Source organism: Bombus huntii, chromosome 10 (assembly GCF_024542735.1).
Source record: "Bombus huntii isolate Logan2020A chromosome 10, iyBomHunt1.1, whole genome shotgun sequence".
NCBI lineage: Eukaryota > Metazoa > Arthropoda > Insecta > Hymenoptera > Apidae > Bombus > Bombus huntii.
The window spans coordinates 4,617,237-4,641,233 of NC_066247.1; the positions used below are offsets into that span (position 1 = coordinate 4,617,237).

Sequence of the window (23,997 nt, forward strand, 5' to 3'; positions counted from 1 at the left end):
AGATCAACGTTGTAAAACCATCAACAGTAGTCCTGAACAGCACGTCTGGACGTTCCCACCGAGAACCTCGGACATATTTTAATTAAAGAATCGCGTGGAGGAGGCACCTTGGTAATTAGGAGCCATCGAGCTTATCGTTTCATCATCGCGTCTTTAATTTTGGATTTTAACAGTAATTGTCGGCACGATGTTCTGCGATATTTATCGATGATTTATGGTACGACCGTTTGAATTTATTGGAAAGATACGTGCGGTGAAAGTTTGTTGTTGGAAGATTAGAGAAACAATTTGGATTTTACGTGATAGGAGATCGACGAAAAAGGATATTCAATTTTCAAAAGATTCTGACATCGATAGGAAAGTAACGTTGATTTCTTATTGGCCTGAGATAACAAATTTCAGATAGTTAATCCGCTACTGCGTATGATAAATTCGAATTACGGGCCTTCTTTTCCATTTTCTAGTTTCCATGAAATCATAAAAGCAGAATGATATTGCCACGTTTACTGAAACGTAATTCAACATCTTTTTACTGTGTTCTGTGAGTGCGACATATCGACCCGGTGTCATTGATCATGGAAAATTGCATTGATCTCTTTTCTAACTTAAGATAGAGGCCAGCGTATATATCTCTGTTTCATAACGCTACTGTGTAAGATTTAAGAGCTTACAGCTGTATCGCTATTTTATCTGTAATTTAAAAATCTCTATTTAAATTGCGTTTCTTTAACGTCACTCGGCAATCTACCCATTAGTCACTGAAATCATGCCGTCATCACGCAATCGCTAAAGACCACTAAATCAAGCTCTTAATCGTTAACTCATTAGAGACTAAAGTTTCAAACGGCAAAGACTTGCACGTAAAATGACACCACGTACCTAACCATACGCTTTATCAAACGTTTCCGCGTTTACTCTCTCTCTCTCTCTCTCTCTCTCTCTCTCTCTCTCTCTCTCTCTCTCTCTCTCACTCTCTCTCTTCCTCTCCCTCTCTGGAAACGGATAAAATAATTAGGAATCGAGAAATTTTCAGACGTGACTGCTAAATCAAACACCATCGGTGGTTCACAAATAGCGATTACGTGTGTCAATTATCCACCAGCCATGGAAACTGTCGTACATCTAAATTTACAGGAAAATTTTCTCTTCGTGCCAAACGAGATTGCGATTTAAGTCGAATTGCGCGTAAGGTATTCGTTGGATAATTACGAGGCTAATCGCGCGTAATTAGGGGCCTAATGAGGGCCACAGGGTCGCGTGTAACTCATGCTCCGCTTTATGAATGTTAACAAGCGAGAACAAGCGGTTTGGCGCGCTTATGCGAGTATACACGCGATTCGCCTTTGGTGAATTTGTGTAGTCGTTGTACGCCTGTCTTCTTTAACTATCAGTTCTTTTTTCTTCTTAATTCAGACTGTAATTTCTATCGTTTTTCATAATTTGGATCGTGTTATTTTAGACTGTAGATTTCAATCTGTGAATAGGTTTGCATAATGTTCGAAGCGAATCGAGTAAAATCGAAACAAATTTTACTAAAAGTTCGTAGAATGCGAAAGTTTTAGCAATAAACGACAATATTGCTACGAAAGAAGGATTTTTCGAGTGTCAATGATAGTTTGCGGTATTCTGTACATTGGTCGTAATGTCGTGACAGAAATATTCGGAAGAAAAGGACAAATGATCCTTCATAATGTAAAGGTATTTATAAAAACGAAGAATAAGCCAGTATGTTTTTTGATTTCAAAGAAATATGAAAAAGGAAAAGGTATTATAGCGAAGAATTTAATCAACCTCTGATATTTTCGTTCCTTTCGTTCAAAGAAAAATAGAAGGTTGTCTAGAACGGTCTAAGTATATGTACATCTGCGACTTGAATAACAGATTTGCTCTTAAGTAGCGTTTGTAATCCTACAATCTGATTTTTCTATCTGATTGCCAGTTTTATTATTTTCCTCTTCGATGAATCAGATAATGAAGTACAACCAGTGATTAACGTCCGACACTGTGTCGTGAATAAGCATTATGCAAAACACACATCAATTACCATCAATTGTTTCCCGTATCTTCAATTAAAATAATAAAGTAAATTTTCTAAGAAAGAAATTGCCAGACGTTCGATCGAAAATTACCGAAAATTTTTCCCCTTGAAAAGTTCACTCGCTCGGCCGTAATGACTAATAAACTGACTCAAATGTTTGCTTTAGTTATCTTGCATAAATAGCGAGTTCGCTTAATAAGTTTAATTAACGAGCACGAGTTAAGCACAGGCTTGTAAAACGCGCAACACGCAACCATCTATGCGCGGTGTTTAGAGGGTCACTAAGTGCCACTTGAACTTGTACCGTTCCACGTTAATTGCATCTCAAACATAACCTTAACGACGCGATCATTCTTCCTCGCCCCTGCTTTGCGTAATTACGCTCCCAGAAATTTTTATCTTACAAAATCCTACGTATTTTGTGGATGCTAGAGAATTTTTACGGGACGAGCAACAGCGAACACCATCCAATTTCAATCCGAAACCTATCATCCTCGAACTTACGTATTCATCGAAATTCATCGAAACCTTTATCGAAGAAAAAAAGTTCCAAAGTCATTAAAAAAAAAAAAAAAACTTCCACAGATCGAACTTTACAGTTTTATACAATTTCGTAGATTTATATAACCGCGGAAGATTCAAATTTCTACAAATAAAACATAATTTGGCCATAAATTGGCCTGTACAATTCGCGAGAAATTGGAATTTCTACGAGTAAAACAGGCGCTCTAACTAACTCCACTTAATCCCAGTGCAAAATCTTACGCTCTTATACATTTATGCAAATTGCGTTAGATGGACATTTTTACAGGTTAGATACCATCTAAGGTTATACTGTATATACCGCTGAAAATCTACATCGCTCAAAACCGATATAATCTTTAATCGCGAGAAGCCACAAATTTTCCCCGCGAGAAAGTTTCTATTTGCCATTAGCGGAAAATTGCGGGCGCGGAGAAAACGAGGGGCCAAAGTCGAGGACGCGGAAGAGCGAAAGCCTGTTTCCATCGTGACACCAAGATGGCGTCGAGCCGCTCTCCTCCATTCTCCCGGCTTAAATTCACAATACCACCCCGCTACGCTCCCCTTTACGCTTGCCCTCTCCCTTTTTTTGAACCGTGTTACGCCCATGGAATACATAACGCGACGCCTGTCCGTGATATATGCACGTAATGCATCTGGATCGTGCAGCAACACGCACCGCTTTACACGAGCTCGTGCATGCACACAGAGAAACAGAAGCACAGCACGCACCACCCTAAAATTCGCCACCCCTCGATCGGCTATTAGCATATGAAACCTCTCGTTACTCGCTCCTGTCCCGCAACCTTTCTCGTACGTTTCGACCATTAAGGGAACGAATAAAGGCCACTGCGCGTTCCTCTGCATCCATGGAAACTGGCTTAAGGCCTGCTCCGGAGGTAGATGTAGAGATACTTTGGGAATTATGGGGTGTGATGGACGCTGATTTGCGAAACTAGTCTCGGAAACCGGTGTCAGATCGGTTTCGTTGCTGTATGAAGTTTCTATGGTAGGTTGCAAGGTGAAGATTGATTTAAGTAGAGAGGAGGTTAGGTGGCGAGATAGGATCGAAAGATGGTGGAAACGGCAACTTAAGATTTATGGGCCCTTGTTAAGGCAGATTACGCCTCGAACGCTTCTGCCATATTATAGATGAAAAGTTTTTGTGTCGGAGGTCTGAATTTAGAGCGATGCATTTTCGAGGTTAGCATCGAGGTAAAATCTTATTTCGCTTAGGTTAGATGTTAAATCCTTCCACCAAATTTGGCACCGTGTCGGATTAATCGAATATAGAATTATCTCTGAGAAAAACCTTGCAAATTGTGTCGCAATCATTTTCCTTTGATTCCTGACGTTAAACTTCGCGTACGTCTCCCTTTAACCTACCAATTTATCGAATTAATCGACGACTGACACGATTGTTGAAAAAATCCGTCGGTATGGTGTCAGAACGCGAAAGACGAATCTTTACATTTTTCCGCTGCACTCTGCACAAAATTTCAAATCTTGCTATTAAAACTCGCACAAACATGCCCTTAATTTCCCATCCAGTTATCGAAATAATCGAGGAATAATAGAGTTGTTCAAGAAATTTCTCTCAATTGTAACAGAATTCGAAATCGAGACGCGAATCTTAAAAGACTTGGAGCATAATTCAAAGATCGAAATTAAAGAAACTCGGTGACATTGTGCACGCGGCTTTAGATGCAGTGCGTGAGATAGCCGCGGAATTTTGTCCACGTTCCCGATAATTGAATAGCCGTTCTCGTTAAACGGAGTAATTTGATGCCGGCTGAACTGCTTCGCGCCCTTGCACCCGACCGCGTTGTAATTACGGTTCTAATTGCCGGGTAATTAGCCACGACGCTCGGCTCGACCTAGCGGATTCTCTACCCGACGCGAGTTTTCATTTTTTTCTCCGTTTTCTGTAAACCATTTTGACGGAAATAATTGTTGTGCAGCGGCGAGATGCTCATCAGCCCATCACCTCGTCTTCTATTCCTACCCTTTTAACTTACTAATTGCCGATATTTAATTGCACGACATTCGATCTGATCGCAGCCAGGCTCCGTGAAATTGCACGAAATCCATCAAATTTCGATTTTCTCTTCTTTTATAGAAGGATCCTAATTTTTCTAATGAATTTAGAAAGATTTATATCGAGACGAGCGCCACTTCCTCCTTAGAATTCGCCTAACGTAAGCTAAGCATTGAAATCGTTATCGAAGTTATGAACAGTATACGACGATTGTTATAAATTTTTCTTCTCCAGAATTTATATTCAATTTAACAGATCGTTATTAGAGTACGAATATTTATGCAAATTCATATATTTGCGAACAACGAGAGGAATGGAACTTAAATACTTCACTCGAAGGTACTATGGTAACAGGATTGTGAGTAGGTGAACATTTTTCCAACTGCTATACGCCAGTGAAACGAAAACTGTCGATCATCTGTCGTGCAAAGATCATAAAGAATTCACCGAGCTACTACACGGCGTATATTTAGAACACAAGCTTTTTAGAAAATCGTTTAAGTATTTACTTGGAACTAGGATCACGATTTCTAAAATTATCTTAAACGCGCTTGTAACAACATTTTATCCTACACATCTATCACAACATAACGTCACAATCGTAAAATATCAAAGTACCGATTAATTAAAAAAAAAACGTTGAACGTATTCTGTTATATCAAACACGCAGCCAAGATTTAATTCTTCGCGCAAAAATGATCAAGCACGCTTATCTCGCCAATATGTTTCGGATTAATTAAATAACGGAGAATCGTTAAAAATTACAACTAAAATTACAATTAAAATTAAACTTCTTCGATTTATTACCGATCGATGTATACGTTTGTATATTTATATTATGCACCTTTTTACGTAACTGGGGTCGCGTAAAGCTTTCTCGGACGAAATAGGATGGGACGAATGAGGAAGGTTTAGGAAAGGCTACAGCGCAGAATCGAATATTTTGCTCTGAATATTTTACATACACTTGCGATCGTTGTGCATTTTCTACGTACTTTGAAATTTCCCGTAAGTGCGTAAACATTTGCGGTCTACAAGGTTCTACGTAATGCTTCGAATTACTATCGATTTAATATAGGATCAATACTAACACCGTGCGACAAAAATATGGAGCGCAAAGGGTTGATTCTATGGAATAGGCGGAGGATGTTACCTGCGTTTCCGTCAACGAGAGCGCCTGCGCCAGCTGCTTCCTCTCCGCACCGACGACGTAGTGATTTTTCTCGAACGCGTGCTCCAGCTTGAGCAACTGACTGGGGCTGAAGGCCGTCCTTATTCTCTTCGGCTTCCTGAATGGCTGCAGAAGAAAGCCTGGTATGTCGGGGCCTGGAACACGCGCAAGAAACCCATGAATTAGTCAGTGTCGCGATTCGACATTTAACTGGAATTCTCTTTTCCTTTCTTTTTTAAAGGGGAAATTGATACTAGTTAAGTTTAAATTACTCGGATCTCTCTCTGCTCAATTTTTATTGGAAAAAATTTCGACAATTATACACCGCGCCGGAGACATTGATAAATATCCTACAACTTTCTCGGATGATTTGAAAGCTTAGGTCGGTAAAAAAAAGAAAATTTGGCTCCAAGATAAACGATCCAGTTCTCTCGTGGAAGATTGAATCGCGTACACACTGTATCTTAACATCTGCTACCTAAATTAAGCACGCTATTACGTTACTCAAGCTCTCACTTCCAACTTGGATTCTTCTAACTTGAACAAAATTCCCATTTTTCGAAGATACTACAATTTCGATTCCATGTGCTTAACTGTCCAGGTATTAACTGTTCATAAAATTCAAAAAGTCGGAGAACGAAAGGTAAAAAGATTGAACGTAACGAGAAACGGAGAACGAAACACCTAAAGGAACCTAAAGAAAATACAAAGCACAAGGAATAGAAAACTTGCGAGAAGAAAGAAATTTTCGACGTAACGAGAGAAAATGTTAAATTACATTAGATAACGCGATTCAGGGAAAATTCATTAGGCGGCGATTAATTTTTAAACGACGCTCGTCATCGACGTTGTCCACGCGTCGTCAGGAACGAACGACACGCAAGCTTCGCTCGTTCGTAAAGAGTCAGTGAACAATGAGGGTTGGGGAGGAAAGGAAAGAAGAAAAAGAAAATGAAAAGTGGAAAAAAGAGAAAAACGGACACGAACTGCACGAGCCGCTGGCTACCTAGAAGTCCGCTCGCTCGGTAATTGAGTATTCCACCTCGAAAGAGTCATGTCGATCGACCGATACCTACGTCTGCCGGAAGTCGGCCGGGGATACTTTGCCGGGAAAGCTCGGGACGATAAATCGCTCGATTCTCTCGACCAGCGGGTCCCAGCTATCCCGAGCTACTTTCCGACCTCGATCGAATTCGATTTCGCTCTTTTTATCCCTTTTCGTTTCGCCAGCTTCCATTCTCGATTATGTAACCGTGATTAATATCGTCGTACGATTCGATTATAATACGCTGACTTAACTTTCGACCTTTAATATTCTAGAAGTCTTTATTATGCGATAAATTAATCAAATCGTTCAGTCGAATACGATCGTAGAGGGAAACTTTTTGGAAGCAATAATTTCTATTTCGAAAACGTACGAGGAGCGAGTTGTCGCGTGTTGGATAATAATTCGAATTGAATTATTAGAAATTCGCGTGGAAGATAACGCGCCTGCGGAGAAATCCAATATCAATTTGACTAATACCTAATCGTTGAAAGAGTATAAACAAATGGAGAGGAACTATTTGATATTTAAGATCAAAGGATATCTACGTGAATCATCCGGATAAAACTAGCATCGGTGTATAATTCAGATAGATCGAACATCACACTTCAGCGAACGCAAAACTCCTCGTTATTTCTAAATGCGATTTAATATAGACTTCGATATAATAAATATGCGTTTCTAGAAATTCGCCAACGTCTAGAATCGAATCTACAGCTTTATACGAAGAAAGAAACGGAGCATAAATAATTTGCAAATTTAATTTTACCAGTGAAAACGACGAAAGGAAATTTTCACATCGCCAACGCGGCATTTTGTACGGTAAACTCGACAGAATATAAAGAATTAAATCTTTCAACGTATCGCGTGCAAATAGGTAAATGAATGATTAAAAAAGCAGAAAATAAGAATAAAGTGTGCTATAACTTTCAAAGCGCACGATCGATCATCGAGAACCTGTGGATGACTGACAATCGTTGTTTGATCATGCTGCTAGCATTGTTTACAAGCGGCCAAGGCAACATCTATCAAGGGTATGCGTTTAGACGAGAACCTGAGATCGTAAGGAACGTACGAAGCACGTGGAAAACGCGTCTTATTTAAGCCAGCGCGTGCATACGTGATGTGGCCATTAAAGCGGTCTCTTTTCTACCTCGACCTTCTCGATCGAGAAACGCGCACCATGCGTGCGACTTAAAGACCCAGTTAACATTTCATGCGTTTGCATGGCAATGCGACTCCTCGTCCGATCGATCGGCAGCCCGTGAACTGAATTAGCTCTTAGCTTCCTTTTGTTCCTGTGAATAGCGGCTGAACACGTGTCGCGATTACTACCATCAATTATTTCAATCAATTACCGGAATCAGTGATATTTCTTCTTGTCCTCGAGATTCTATGTCATTTTATGAATTTACATTAATTTTCCCCTTATTCTTTTCTTTTCGCTTTATATCGTATTTTCGTGGGAAGCAACCGGGTTTGCTGGTTCGAAATTCTTCTTTCGTTCTTTCTCGCGACAATTGAAACAATGTTATGTTTACTCTAATAGCTCGTTTAGCGTTCAACATCGACGTTCATTCGAAGTATAAAAGTCCAAAGTCTGAAAACTAGCGGTTAAGTAAAAATGTTACCCGATTGTTTTCTCGAAATTCCCTTCGATGCAAAATCTAACGTTGATACAGCGATTAATACGAACGAAACGCGAGTAGAGGAAAATAAATGCATAAATACGTAGCTTTCGTGTGATCGATGTTTAGTTTTTTAGACGTTGAATTCTTAATTCTTTGAAATTTTATTCAGACGCCAGTTGCAAGATAATAGATACCCTTCCTTCCATGAAATTACGATTCTGCACCATTCGATGCTTTTATCCATTTTAAAGTTTCAAGAATCGCGAGGAACGATGAAAAATGTTCCCGGTATACTTAAGACCACTATTACCAGCTCATTAATTATTCCTTGGTAAGAGGCGATACAACCAGGCAACAACGAGCACGAAGGCCCCGTCGCATTAAACGCGTCGATTAATTCGAAATCCACGCGAGTCGCGGTTCGATAATCTATTAATAATTGCAGTTATTATTCGATAACATCTGACTGATCATTAACGTCGTTATTGCGTGAAAAGTTGTTGCACGGATGGATAGAAACGTTAATACCTTGGTCGTGACTCTATTTTCCAGAAACGTCACCTTCTGTCGATGCGAACGGACAACTTCTCCTAACCATTCGATGATTAATCGACGATTAATTGAAAGAGAAGAAGACGATCGAAACTTGATATAAACTAATTACTTTCTCGATCGTCAGATCGTTAACCAACCATATGACGTCTAAATATATACGACATAAATCGATTTCTTATTAATTCCAATTAATGAAATTATTCGAGTAATATATATATATATGTCGGATTATCATTAGGATTTAAGGCGCGTAACGATTCTTTGTTTGAGTTAGCCATCGTTTTACGAGACAGAGATTATATTTACGCGAATATACAAGATTTTACAAAATATTATGAGCATTGAGTTTAATGAATGATAAGATTAACAGACGTTAAGTTCAACCAATAATTAGATTAAAGAATAATAAATTTAACAAACAATAAGAGGTACGAATAATATGTTTTACGAATAATAAATTTAACGAATAATGAGATTAACGATTGATAGGTTTAACGAATAATGAATTTAATGAACACTATTAACAATGTTTCCGGGGTTCTAACGAATCCACGGTCAACGGGATAACTCTTTGCTATGCGTAGAATAATTTTAAACACAAAAATACAATTGCTGAGACACTCGGTAAATTGCTCGATGTATCACTTTCCAAGGCGATCGCACGAATGAATATCTGATGAAAATCTTTTTCGCTGTACGACTGCATTTGTTTGTTATATGCTCGCTGGAGACATCGAGAAGGTTCCAATCGTTGTTGCTAGGCAATTTCTGTCAAAAGTTTGTTGTATACTCTTTGGAAACATCGAGAAAGATCCAAACGCCGATACTAGGCAGTTTCTGTCTGGAGATTGATTCCTAATACAACGTGTGTTCCATTATATCAGCATCTCTAAAATACAATTCTATGTGATTTCTAGGGAGAACGATGCAACCGATCCACACCTTCGACCGTGGCTACGTTCGGCGACCAGTTGTCACCTCGAACCCACTTTCGCTTTCACAAATGTCAAACAATTACAAATGACAATTGCTTAATTACAGTTATGATAAAATCTAGGCTAAAGCATTAGAAGGCTTCCTCAAAATTGCAAAGGGAAGGCTCCGGTTTTCCTTTCATCTCCGACATATATATATAACGTGTGAGATGTTTGATAATTTTGAACATGTTTTCTTAGAACCGAGTTATGATCAGAACATTGGGGCAACGTAATTTATAATTTATCGAACGTAGAAAATGTTTTTGCGTTTTTAAAAACGCAAAACGAGCAACTCTTCTTCGTTCGAATTCATATTTCTATAGATTCGTTTAATTTTGAAAGTAATACGTGGTTTGGCAATCTTAGCGTGACTAACGAGTATGTTTAATACAGCCTTCTCTTCGTATTTTAACTAAATAAAGCCGATGATGAAGTTGATGATATCGTTAAAACGATTTACTTTATTCTCAGTGACAATGCAACGACACACGTCACAGATGTTTGATATACAACCACCTCTCAGCGAATGTATTTCGAAAGTTCGAGATACAGAAACAATAAAAATTACCTATCGAATCGAAACGATAAGAAAATGGTAAATGAGAAATTAAGTGACAAAAATGACCAGAGATATTTTAATATTTAGAGATCGATGCGCACAAAGTTAGACGAAATTTGAAACTGGAAACACAGACTATTTCTCCATATCTAATAGTTATATAAACGATCAATAAGTGTCAATCCTAATTTGTAATTATTTATATCGAATACAATACTCGTTTTAATCTCGTTTAACATTAAACGGCCGCTGACTCATAAACACTGCTAATATGCAGGGTGGTTGGTGACTGGTGGATACTACGCGAAAAAAGAAGTCGAAAATATGGAATAAAAATTTTTCCTTCGAGGCTTTGTTTTCGAGAAAATCGACTTTGAATTTTCGCTCGGTACGCGTGCACTTTATCGCGTCTCGTTATAACGGATCTCACTGTAGATCGTTGTCTCGATGGAAAAATTAAAAAAAAAAATTTTTATTCTATATTTTCGACTTCTTTTTTCGCGTAGAATCACCCCCTTTCCGCTTGTACCATCAGTTACCAACCACCCTGTATACGTAGTATATGTTATAAACATATGTACGTAGTAAACGTACTATATGTAGTTAACTACATAACGATGACATTCACAATGCATAGTTTCTTGGTATCGCAGAGTTATAAGAAAATTATGGTTTAACCTCCTTCGATAGTCGCTATTTACGACGGATCTACGTGATTCTATCTGATAGCGATAGTCGAGTATCTTTGATCGCCAGCTTACGATTCAATTGCAGAGTAGAAAGTTTTTTACGTAGATGTTTATTCATTTAAATAGACACATAGAAGAGCCTATAGCCGAAACACGGTTACTCTACGAACTTTCTACATGTCGTCGTGTCTTCTTTTAGCTCGGCTCATAAAACTCGCGAACAATACCTTTCAAGGATATGTATTTTCTATCTTTCGTAATACTATGATTTTCAAAGAAACGGAAATTAAATAAAGTGGCAATTAAATACGACCAAAGGAGAGTGCACACGATCGACGTTATCGTCGATATTCAGAGTTCTCCACATTATCGTACGCGCGAGATCCTCGAGAGGATCAACGTATATATCGTTGCTTGGCACTGATAGTGGCACGACCGAAAAGATGGAAATTTTAAAAGAGAGATTCTTTAAAATTTACAAGTAAGTTTTCGCCAGACGTTTCAACGACATCGACACAGGGTATTCCGCGTTATTCGTGAAAACAGTACGACTTTGCACTTGTAGCGTCACAAAACAAATAAAGAGGAGCCGATGTTGTAAAACTAAGGTCACGTTGATAGCGGCATACATGAATAATAATTTTCCCCTCTGACGCAAAACTGGCGGAATTATAAATATACCGTTTTACGTGATAAAAGTAGAAACATAATGCAGGCCTTCTATTCGATAAAAGCGAATTCGAAGTTTACTCCGTTGTGCCACTATCAGTGCCAAGAAGCGATATATTGACAGTAGAATATTCAGAATCCTGAGTATTCGCTACAACATTCACGATAACTTTAAAACGATAGTTTTAAAGTTCCAAGCAAAGATCCATTCCCTTTCGCGCCATAAAATTCACAAAATTTAGCGACTATACTAGAAACTATTCTAAAACAACTATACGCTAAAACCTTCCATCCCCCGATAATTCACCCTCGAAACAAGTAAACGGAAATCCAAATGGAAAGCACGTCGTAGATATAAAAGTCAAGACTTCTAGCGAAAGAATAATAAAAATTCTCTATCGCCCTCTTTCCGAAATTTATAAAATTTCTCCAACTACCCGACCCAGATTCCTCTATTCCAGGATACCTCGTACCCTCCTCAACCCTCGGATACGCGCGCTACACCTGCAGCCATATTAACAAATCCGCCACGAAACGAACTAGAACCCCGCCTTATCGAGTGTATCGCGGCGGAATTTGCATCGGGTCTGTTTACGGTCGCGTTAGCAACAATTAAAAACGCATTAGCGCCGGGGTCGACGTTTGCTTGGACGATTCACGTAGCTCGGCGAAACGTTCGAAACGCCGTTGGTCGCCAGCTCTAGCGAAACCAAAGGGAAAAAACGACAAAAGAAGAAACGAAAGTGAGAGAGAGAGAGAGAGAGAGAAAAAAAAGGAAAAACATAAAAGGAGGGGGTAGGGAATCGGGGTTATAATTTGATACGTTCGCGATTTGGTCTTATTTTTGAGTAATTTCGAGTCGCTCTGGGCGGCTCAGCTGCGCACAGCCAAGCTTCCCGTAATTACAGGCCGTCTAGCTTCTCTTCGTCGTTTCCCTTCGCCCTCGTCCTCCAGAACCTTCGCTCCTCCGTCCTTTCCTTCGTCCTCTTCTCCTGTTTGCAGAGAACCGGGAGAGGCTCGGGACGCCCGTGGGCGACGTCTAGGAAGCGCCTAGAGATTCGCTAACGACGCAACAGGAGAAAAGTGTAGGTCGAGGGAAACGGTGAACGAATGGAGCAACCGGGAATGGCAAAAGATTTTGAAGCCCTCGAAGACGATGTTGAACGAGCAAGACGTTTTGCGGAGAGGAGATGCTGCGAAGGAGAAATGTTAACGTTAAATAATGGGTAGGTGTTGTTGCGGAATGAAAAACACGTTCCAGAGATGTTTCAATGGAGAAGAATATAGGAAAAGTGAAAGCAGGGATGAAGTTGGTTTTTTGGTAGAGTACGGGAAACGTTGAAGGACGAGTTTTAGGATTCGAAGACGATAGTGGAGTCTGGAAACGCGTGATGAAAGAGATGGTGTTGACGAGGAGATTTTTACGTTGGAGAGGAACGATTTTAAGACGGAAGGAAAAGTAGATTCTTAGGTATACAATTTTCTTGAGACGATGACGCAAGGATTTCGATATTTAGACAGCAGAAATAGTGAGATATAAATTGGAACAAAGTTTTACGTTTGCTATCGGTGACAAGAGGATCGATGTTGCTGCGATAAAACGGTAAAACGTCATATCGAAGAAGAAATCACATTGTGGATAGAGACGTTAAATCGTCAAGCGTGTCTCACATGGAGATAAATAGCAAAGAAACGAGAAGGATGAATGAAAATAACTACAGCCAATAACACAAAAAGGAATATAATAAGGTGTTACGAAAGATGGAATCTTCTAAACTTGTAAAACGTTTGACAGCTTCCATCCGTAATCCATAAACACGTAGATTTAATCTTCGTATCAAATATTCCAAGAATAAAAAATTATATGGACATAACAGTACAGAGGTGTTTCTAAGAAGCGTCGCATAATCTCTACGATCGCGTATTTAACAATTTCCAAAAAAAGCCGTCGTCAAACGGTGTGTATCGCGAAGAAGAAGGAGGCCGTACGATCGATCCGAGATGAGCACAGGATATGTTTTCGAGGATAATCGCGTCACCATGGACCATTAACGTCACGGAAGGCTCATTCTCTGACGAAATATTATTCGCTGAATTACGCAGTTGGTTAAACAATTAAGAAGCGCCAATTACGGAATTAAGTATGCAAATCAGCTGTCGTATATATAACCAACCGCCTCCGTAATTATGTAAATTCACGAACGAACAATCACAGCCACCGATATATAACCAAATACGTACACGCCGGTTCTTGAAGATATTTGATTACTCACATAGACAACTTTAATGCCCATATCGCATGTTGCATAAAATATTTCGAGATTTTACGAATACTGTAATTGGATACGACCTTCGTGATTACATTGATCGTGATTGAAAGCAATACGAAAACCTATAAGAATACGAGATATTTCTTGCAAATGTATAAGTATTTGTTATTTAGTGAAAAATAAAAATACGTGACGAATAACCATGTTGGGCATGTAACAAGTGTTAAGGATTATCTCATTGAATATCGAAGTTCATTAATAACGAATAATTGACTGTTTAAATCTTGTAATTTCTATGTATATTTTTAAACGAGCTTTCAACTTTTAGAATTATGAAACCATTATGAGCACGATAGTCGAGCATCGTTGAAATATCGACGATATTACAAAACGTAGTAAATCAAAGGTTTTTTTTTTTTTTTTAACATGCAAGTTAAATACCGTGGAGATTCTTTACGAAATTTCATTGCACGATAATTCGATTATCATTATAATTCAATAACGAATCATTTATTTCGATAAGCTTCGAAACAACGGTAGTTATATTTTTCATAGAAATGTAACGATACGTTGAGGGAACGGAGCTGCGAGTGATTAAATTATTACGTGTAAAATATTGGCAATCCGAACGAGACAGGTTAACGAGTTACGAGTTCTAAAACACACGCCTATATAGTTTCCTATAGCGATTAATCATCCGCGATTCTGCATTCCTGTTAAAATAAAATATCGTCGTTATAGCCAAGCAAATGAGAATGATATTCTCGTTAAGTAAAATATTCAAAAAATTTCCTATAGGTTTTAAGTAATGGCGCTTCTAGTCTTTCATTATCCACATATTAATTTCGATTCCATCGAAACCGGTTAGAAATATGTTGCATTATAGGTAAGTATAACTCGCGTGCATATACGCCAATATAACAAACGACGGAGCCACGGTAATGAGCGATTACTATTTAATTACACGATTCGTTGGCTGCTCGACACGAGCAGTCATCCACCGATACCGGATATCGGCAACGATTTTTCAACGTGCACGGAATTGAAGATGTCGCACCATTTGCATACACGAACGACACTCCTCGTAACGAACGTATCTAATTGCCGTACCAGCAATTAGCGGCATATTTTACATGTGGATAACCACTTTGTTCGCGTCACGATTGCTTCTTTCGTTAATTCTTGCAAAAATTGCATATGCACGTACGCGCAAGTGAAACATAACTAATTATGGATACACACTCGTATGTCCTATTTACATTTTCGTTGATTTTTTTAAATGTTGCAACTGTACGTTGACAGAGGTGAGATATATATTATCCATTAATTATTATATCCTCTGTGTGTGTGTGTGTGTGTGTGTGTGTGTATTGTAGCTATTTCTTTTATTTGGGAAAATTGCGAGTACGCGTTGATAGAACCGAAACGCTGTCTACTGCTCTTTATTTAATTAAACGTCCTATTTACATCTTCGCTAACTCTTTTTAACGCGGCAACTGTACGTTGACAGAAGTGAAAAATTGTGCACTGATTATGTATCCTATACGTATTTTCGTTATTTCTCTTGCCTGGAAAAATTGCAAGTAGAATATTTTTTCGTACGAGACTTGCTAGTTAATAGACGAGTGTTATAAGATACGACATCGATCCACTAATGTTTCAAAAAACAGAAAAGAACTCAGAAATTCATAATACAATATTCTAAATAAATTTAGATCTTATCCGTCGTTTATCGTACTTTTTTTAGAAAACCACCTTCGCACAAAACCTTCTCGATTCACGAAAATTTCAGTTCGACGAAGCTTATTTCTATCTTTCACCATTCAAGGACCGAACAGAAAAATACGTGCTTTCTCGACTCGAAAAAAACGCTACTCTACTTGGTCGCTCTATAAAACGCAACCAGTAGTGACGTTCGACTAGTCAGACAATGTCGATCAACGAGAAGGAAGAAGCGCTCGCACAGTCCATGCTGCAAAAAAATCAGATCATTCGATTGTTCAATTTGCACGGTGGATCTCTGACTCGATCGCGATCACCGATCGACCGTGACGATTCGCTCAATGAAGACGTCAATCCGATTCACAAAGGAACGAACGAAGTAGAAGAGGGGAGAGAAATATCGCGTCATTGTCGATGGAACCTAAAAGATCAACGACAGAGGCGTTTTTCGATCGGTTCGAAACGATGGCTCGGTTGAAGAAAAAAAAAAGCAAAAAGGAGATAAAAAATGGCGGGGGCAAACACATGGAAACACGTGGAACACGCGTGAAATCAAGATTCGAAAAAATGGATGACGGGAAGGCTACCGAACGCCATTGTTGCCGATGGACACCCCATGGTGCGAACGTCACGAGGGTAAACGTCCCTTTAATAACGCTGATTAACACGGTATTGTATCGCGAACCACTATACCAGGCCTCGATAACGACAAATGGAAACGTTCGCATGATTTCTATTACGAGTTTGAACATTCGCGTCACTCGATTGCTTTCTAACGCGAGTTTCACTGGGACCTCTTTTAAATTTTAATTCACTGCCTCCGTTGGGGGATGGAGATACATGGCCGAGTGATTTCAATGTCGTCGTTTTACACTGCCAAGATCAAAACGGCGAGAGAAGTGGACAAAATTGGACGCTATGCTAAATCTAACAATTCGATTAATTTACCAAACAATAAGAAAATCATGATCCTTCTACTGTAATTGTGTAAACTGTAATTAACATCTACAAAGCGATGTAGAAGCGGCTAAAGTCTAGAACGAAATCGTAACAGCTTCAATTTTGCAGTTCGCTAAATTTCAATCAAAGAAAGCTATTTACATATATTCGTTTATCATCTACAATTAATATTTCGTGCAAAGTAGAGCTATTAGAACATTGCAGAAGCAATTAAAAGAATCCTCCAACGATCCTAATATTCCAGTCGGGGGGTACGATATAGCCAAAATAACCGAAATTCGTCTGTTCGTAGAAAGAAAGACAAAATTACATAATCGATCCTCGAAATAGCCAAACACGCATAATCCACGACCATTCTAATAATTCTACTCTATTAGAGGCTTATTTACATTCGAATAGGTATTGCTGATTATTGCTGATCCGTCACCGTGGCTCGTTCGGGACCAATTTTCCAAGAAGCGTACTCTTCTTCGACGCCTGGCGTCGTAAAATTTGCATTTGTAAGCCCGGAACCGGTCGACGATTTTAACGTTTTAACGAAACCACAGTGGAATCGTGCCGTTCCGCGGGTCACATGTTTCACTTAACAAAAGGGTAATTACTCAGAACGGGCTTAATGGTAATTGCTCGTGACTTAACTGCAAAGGCAATTCCCTTTCGTAATATCAATTCTCCGTAAGCGGTGTCGACGGCAGACCAACAGGCGGGAATTCATTCCGCTATCACGTCCATTCCATTTGCGCAACCGCGTATTAGAGGTAATTAGTATTGCAACTGTTCGTTCGCCGTTGGCAGACGTCATTAAAAAATCGCGCCGTGTCAGCTCATTGCGACCAGACGAAGAATAGATACGTAACGAGATTTAACTTCTGTGTTTAGACGTTTTTAACGTGATTCTTCTGTTCTTCGCCAAATCGAGTGCCTCGTTACATGGATATTCTCTTAAGAACGAAGAAGCCTTTTTTTTCTACGTATAATGGGTATTAATTATATATGGTGAGAGGAAGAAGAGGCACGTAAGAGATCTTACGGTGTTCCATGCAACTGGGTCAAGATGTAGCTTCAACACATTCACTGCTAATTGAATTTTCATTGCCTATCCAACAGTATGGCTATTAACTTGAAGTGTTTTTCTTGTAAGTGGTGGATTTAGATGAGGGAAATGGAAAAGAAGGTTTCATTATTCAAAAATTTTCCACGGTTTTCGCCATCTATGTAATAACGAGGTCACGAGTGCTTTGACACTGATATAACCGCAATTCGCTTTTACATCATACGAAAGCTATTGAGGTCAATTTAATGATCTTAATAATAATTGTAACACAATATTGCGTTAATTATGCAGAGACAGCGTGTCGCGTGGTCGCTATCGCCACTAATTCTAGGAATCGGAAAGGAACTTAAATTTCTGCTTTAAAAAATAAACTTTCCTAACGTCGACTATGTAAGAATTATTTATAATTACTATGTATCGTTAGCTCGAAGCACTTTTTCAAAAACGAACGAATATTCCGCGTAATATACAGCTACGTTTCAAATTACAGTAATAATACTCTTGTGTATTCAATAAGCAATTTTAGGGATAGTTCCTATGCCGTGGAACTTACTGCGTAAGTAGATGTTTCTTACGTTATCCGAACAGTTCGATTTTCCGAACCACCTCGATGTCCCAATTGCTTCGAATAATTGACGCTTTATTCCACAGAATTTAAAAACTCAAAATATCTCTATATTCCGTCTATATTCTGCATGTTCCATTCGCAGAATAACTTTACATAACGTTTGCATAACGATTTTAATATTTCATTATCAAATTTTGTAGACAGAATTCTATGATAAAGTTTAACTAAGAAATTCCTCTTCTACGATAAAGTCTAGTTACGATAAAACGCAATACTGTAATATGCTGTTAGATTCGAAGAAATCCATCTATACGAGATACCATGGAATTTCTGTTATCTGAACATTCTGTTATCGGTGCTCTTATTTTTCCTCCATAACGGAGCTTGATTATAGTATAGCAGCAGAGCAACGGGTTATAATAAATACTTAGGCCAATAGTCGTAGCACAGATTCGACAATGTTTCAGTTTTTATGCCCTCTTCACATTCCTGATGCCCTGTGCTTAATGTGCAGAATCTGAACCCAACGAGATGGAGGAAGTAGCGAGCAATAAAACTACGATTACATTAGCGGTGAATTATAGTATTTACGAATCGACAGCTACGAGCAGTAAAAAAATAATCCAACGAACACGCCATTGGAAGTCATTTAAGACAGATACGTTCTAATGACAAAAAACGATCCATAAAACCCAACAAATTACGCTCCGATCGCCGTATTTTTTCCACCGAGAATTTCTAAAAGAAAAGATAATACGACGAATATAAGAAAAAGTAGCAGCGTCGTTAATATTAACGTTGACTTTTAATATCGTTAACAACGGTTACACCTGGTTCGTATGTTTTATTGGCGGGAGAAAACGTTCATAAATCTAAACAAAAAAAAAAAAAAAAAAAAGAGGGAAGAAGAAAAGAGTTTAATCGCCGTTCCTTTCTAGGAATTTGCGAAACTTGGCTAAAAGGAATGAAAGACTAGCCAAGACTAGGATTGCTGATAGTCGCGTGGATTACGTGTTTTATATTTGTAATAAATATTTGGATGCTGTTCTCCTTCGGTAGGTCGTAAAATATGATTTAAAAACGTAAAAGAATAATTTCACGAATGAGAAATAATTTAAGCGCGATTCTTTTCGGATAATTCATAAAAATTAATTAGAAAAGATATCGCCGGCGGCCGTTCTCGCCACTATTCGTCAACGATAAAACATTCAGGAAAATAAATTATGAGGCACAATGGAGCGAAGGAAGAAAAGACTAAAAACTTTAGTCTTAATCGTTAGCTGCTACACTCAACGAATATATTTCCCAGCGATAAGACAGAGATGATTCGAACGCCATTCGTTCAGAACCTACGGAACACGACACGAGAGAACCAAGGAAAAAAAGAAAGGAAAAAAAAAACGAGAAGAACTTTAATATCATTAAAAATACATTTCCACCGGTTTCAAGAATTACACAAGCGTTATAAAGATCGAGTCTCTGGCTCTTTCTACAAAGTATAGCCTGCATAAAACTAACTAACTCAGATCTAAGGAAAAAGAGTAGTGGAAGAGGAAAAAGAAGTCCTCCTGGCACCATTATGAGCCACGAAGAGTAGCGAAGTCGAGAGCCGGAATAGATTACAGAAAACGACTCGAGAATTCCTTATCGAAACAGTTCCACGACCTTCCTCCTTCTTTCTCCCCGCTGTAAACGCGTGCGGAAGACTGCATGCTAGGGCGGAGGATACTCCGCGGTAATTACCGATACCGACTAATTGCCAGATAAGCGAGTGTCTACTGCACAAGCGGCGATTAGTTCAACTATGGTGTCAGAAATTTTTCTTCCGTTTAATTTTCACCTCCGCTTTGATATCTCTAACTGTCTTCTTACGGACAACATAATCCGCCAAACGATAATTTTCAACGGTACATATCCCGACTGAAGGAAAAATCGGAGAACGAAAGCGAGTGAATATTTTCGTGATCAATAAACCGCGGATTTTTATGATGCGTTTGTGAAAAACTTAAAAGCGTAAAATTGTACAAAATGCTGGTAATATACGAGGATATAGGAAAATGACGAAAGTAAAGCGGTTATTGTAATTTTATTATAAGAGGCGAAATAAATCTTCACGTAGGTTTCGTTATCTTAGTTATGTCGATAGAAATATGAAATGGCATAAAAATCTGCAACATACTGATCGGTATGTGTCTATAATTATAAGTTCCACGATATACACAGGCTCGCCAGAGTATTGAAACACTTGTAAACCTCCTTTATGAATATACCACGCGTGTTAAAAATTCCATTAGCACTGGTCGACTTGAACAAATCTCTTAGACCTATCCTTGTAATATCTACTCTAATTACGTCCGAATGACGTTATTCGAAGAAAGTTTCGCCCAGTTAATGGCGTATTCCATTACCAAAAGTATCAATTAGAGTTATAATAGAATCCAATCAAATCTAACTCTATATCTGTGTCATCGTAATAACGTTTTCCTTCCTTGTTCCATTGCTATCCTCCGTTCTATCTTGGAAGCAAATTTTCGATACAAATGGTAAATAGCCTCGCAATACAATTTCTCTTTCTCATTACACGAACCAAACAGGCGTGACTTCAACTTGAGCCGTACTTCATTTAACACGAACGATCGTGACAATTACTCGAGTGAACAATTCCAACCGCCATACATCGGCTAGCAAATGGCACTAACTTCAGTCGCTTTGGCCGTCCGTTTCAAAACGAAATTTCTCGCTGTCGTTCGTAGTTATCGGTGGAAGTGGACAGAGTTTCGTCTTGAACGCGACTTCAAGCGAGCTCACAACTTTCAATCGTACCACGAATTCTGTTCCTTCGACGAAATTAATTATAGTGAAATATACGAGTGTAAATAAAAATTAAAGTGCTACAAATTTATACACAGTACTTTATTATCACTTCGATTCAGAGATTGGACTATTATATCAAAGTTAGATGTAAATTAGATGCAAAAATTCGCAGAATGCTCGTAAAATATAGAAATATACGAAAAATCTAAATTATAATGTTCGCTGTAATATTTACAACTTCTTCTACTTGCGTTTAGAAAAACACCAAATTGCATAAATTTCCTCAGTCTAATTACAATCTATTACTACGCTTTAATACATAATTTACATACAAATTAATATCACCGTAAGCAATACCTGATTTCGTATTTCACTTTTTCCGCTTGAATTCTCCTCCGCGAAATAATATCCTATTTACTCCGACCGAATAATTATAAAGGAAAATTAATCAAAGATTCTTGTAAACATAGAAGCAGTAGAAGCAAAGAAATTCTGAGAAATTCTACACAACTTTCTATGTATGATACTCGGTATTCTAAAACGAGCTATTAGATAAGCGACCAGGGCCTCGTTCGAGTCCAAGTTACGTTGAAAATGGTAGCCTATCCAGCTGGCTCAAGTACTCGAGAAATAACAGTAATCGAATGGTAACGTGAGTCCTCGTCCTGTTCCGAGAACACCGCCCGAAGTAACGCGCTGATGAGACAAAATTGACCAAAAAGTAGCAAACAACCCTAACCGAGTAACACACGGCATTGAAGCCACTTCATCATCGAATCATTGACTGGGACGTCGCCTTAGGCGGGCCATTCGATGAGTGTCTGAATCCTAAGCGTTTTACTCCCAGCCACCTCTTCAAATTGCTGCCCTAACAGGGTCTCGTTTGCGAACCTTGGGAAACAATGAATGATGATAGTCACGTTAATGCGGAGAAAAATCTTCCACCACTTAACGTCCTAGTTTCGAGGATAACTTTCGCGTTAAGGATCGACGAATTTGATTATTTTATCGAAAAATCTAATAACAAATCTAATAACTATGAATCACGATAGAGAGCTGATAATTATAATTTACAAGATCAGGTTTCAATCGGAATACTTAAAATATGTGAGAATCGCGTCAGAAAAGTCAACGTATTTCCATTTCGCCAATTAAGGGTGAAAAGCTACCCCAATTACGAGAGAACGTTAATATTCAGTCTCCATACCGAAGCAGTATCCGATCCTTGCAGGGAAACTTAATTCCAAGTACTCAGGAACGCCACCATCGGTTCACCCGAGCAACTAGAAAAAGTCCCTAGGGGCGCTCGCACAACGCACCATAAGGCTTACACGGTCACGATTTTTTCCGCGCGCGGAACTAGTTTCCTCTCTCTATCGGGGGACAAAATAACCGTATACGATCCCGGTAGATCGCGGTAAATTTATGGTAATCGTCGATAGTCCATTTCTATCGACGGGGACGTTTCGCCTTTTCCTAGCTTTTTCCCAGCCGACGGGCCTGACCTCGTATGCTACCTTGCAGGCCTGGTCTGATGTCGCCTGATTGCCGCCCGATTAGGTATAACCAACGAACTACACCCGTGCAGCTCGAAACGAAGCGGCGGCGTTGTCTCCATACACGTAGCGGTGGAGGAAGAAAAAGAAAAAAAAAGAAGAGAGGGAAAAAAGTAAAGAGGAAAAAGGGAGGAGGAGGAGGAGGAGGAGGAGGACTGATTTTCCAATGAAGTTTCGTTGCAAAAAGTGGATTTTTCGATTGAGCGATTAATCTTCGAGCGGAACGAACAACCTCGACGCAAGAGCCACGACAACCGCGGGAATATAATTAGAGAAAAAATGTCTGCTCGCATGATTGGACGACACTGAACGATAATGAACCGCTAAGGAGAGGTAGGATGGTTTTCGCGTAATAACACGGCCGAGATTCGAGCTGCTAAATTATCGGTTGCGTAATACAGAAATCATGGATTTCAGTTGGAGCGGCAGGGAAAATAAAGAAAATAAATATAAAAAGTAGGAGGATACAGGGGAATTCGGAAAGCTTCGAGCACCTGTCGCGGTTCTCGTTTCGCGCGACGTCCGCCTGTTCATTAAGGAATGCGTAATTACTACTTCTGAGGAGACGTTTCGGATTTTTCTGATGTAGGGCTCTGCCTTTGGGTGGTATATACTTAATTAACTGGCGCGTTATTTATAAACGTGGATGGGAATGGATATATTTTCGTGAGCAACGTTCGCAGCAACTTCGATCGGATTATATACAGTGGTTACGCAAAGCACATCGCACCAGCGATATATTTATTGTGGAATCTACTAACTAATTAGGCCCAGCTAATTAAATTTCGTATCATTTGGCAGAATTTTCGGATGAATACGGAGCTTCGATACTACGAAAATGAGATGTAAAGACCTTCCACTGGAAAACAAAGAGTATGTGGCAATACCTTTTGCAACTGTAGCGGCACATGAGTCAGAGGACAATTCAGATCATGTTGTTATTTTGCCTCGAAGTATCGAGATCGTTAGGATACAAGTAATGTAAGAACAAATGTCGCCGCTACGCATAATCGTCGAACAAAGACGAATCTGAATCTTTCGACTCCCACCCGCCCCTCCCCCCCCCGAGCATCTTTCTGTATCAACGAGCGATCTAAGTGTTATCACGGGTTATCTACGTTATCTATTAGCGACTCGGCGAATATAGGCTGTACATTAA

General features: G+C 39.1%; 1 protein-coding gene across 1 annotated transcript in view; it reads right to left on the minus strand.

The window, feature by feature from the left end:
- LOC126870786 (homeotic protein empty spiracles-like) overlaps window positions 1-23,997 on the minus strand; it is a 55,020-nt gene that overhangs the window by 23,185 nt on the left and 7,838 nt on the right. Inside the window, exon 2 of the mRNA XM_050628821.1 lies at window positions 5,752-5,924. Coding sequence (XP_050484778.1) covers window positions 5,752-5,924 — 173 coding nt within the window. The remainder of the gene's footprint in view (window positions 1-5,751; window positions 5,925-23,997) is intronic.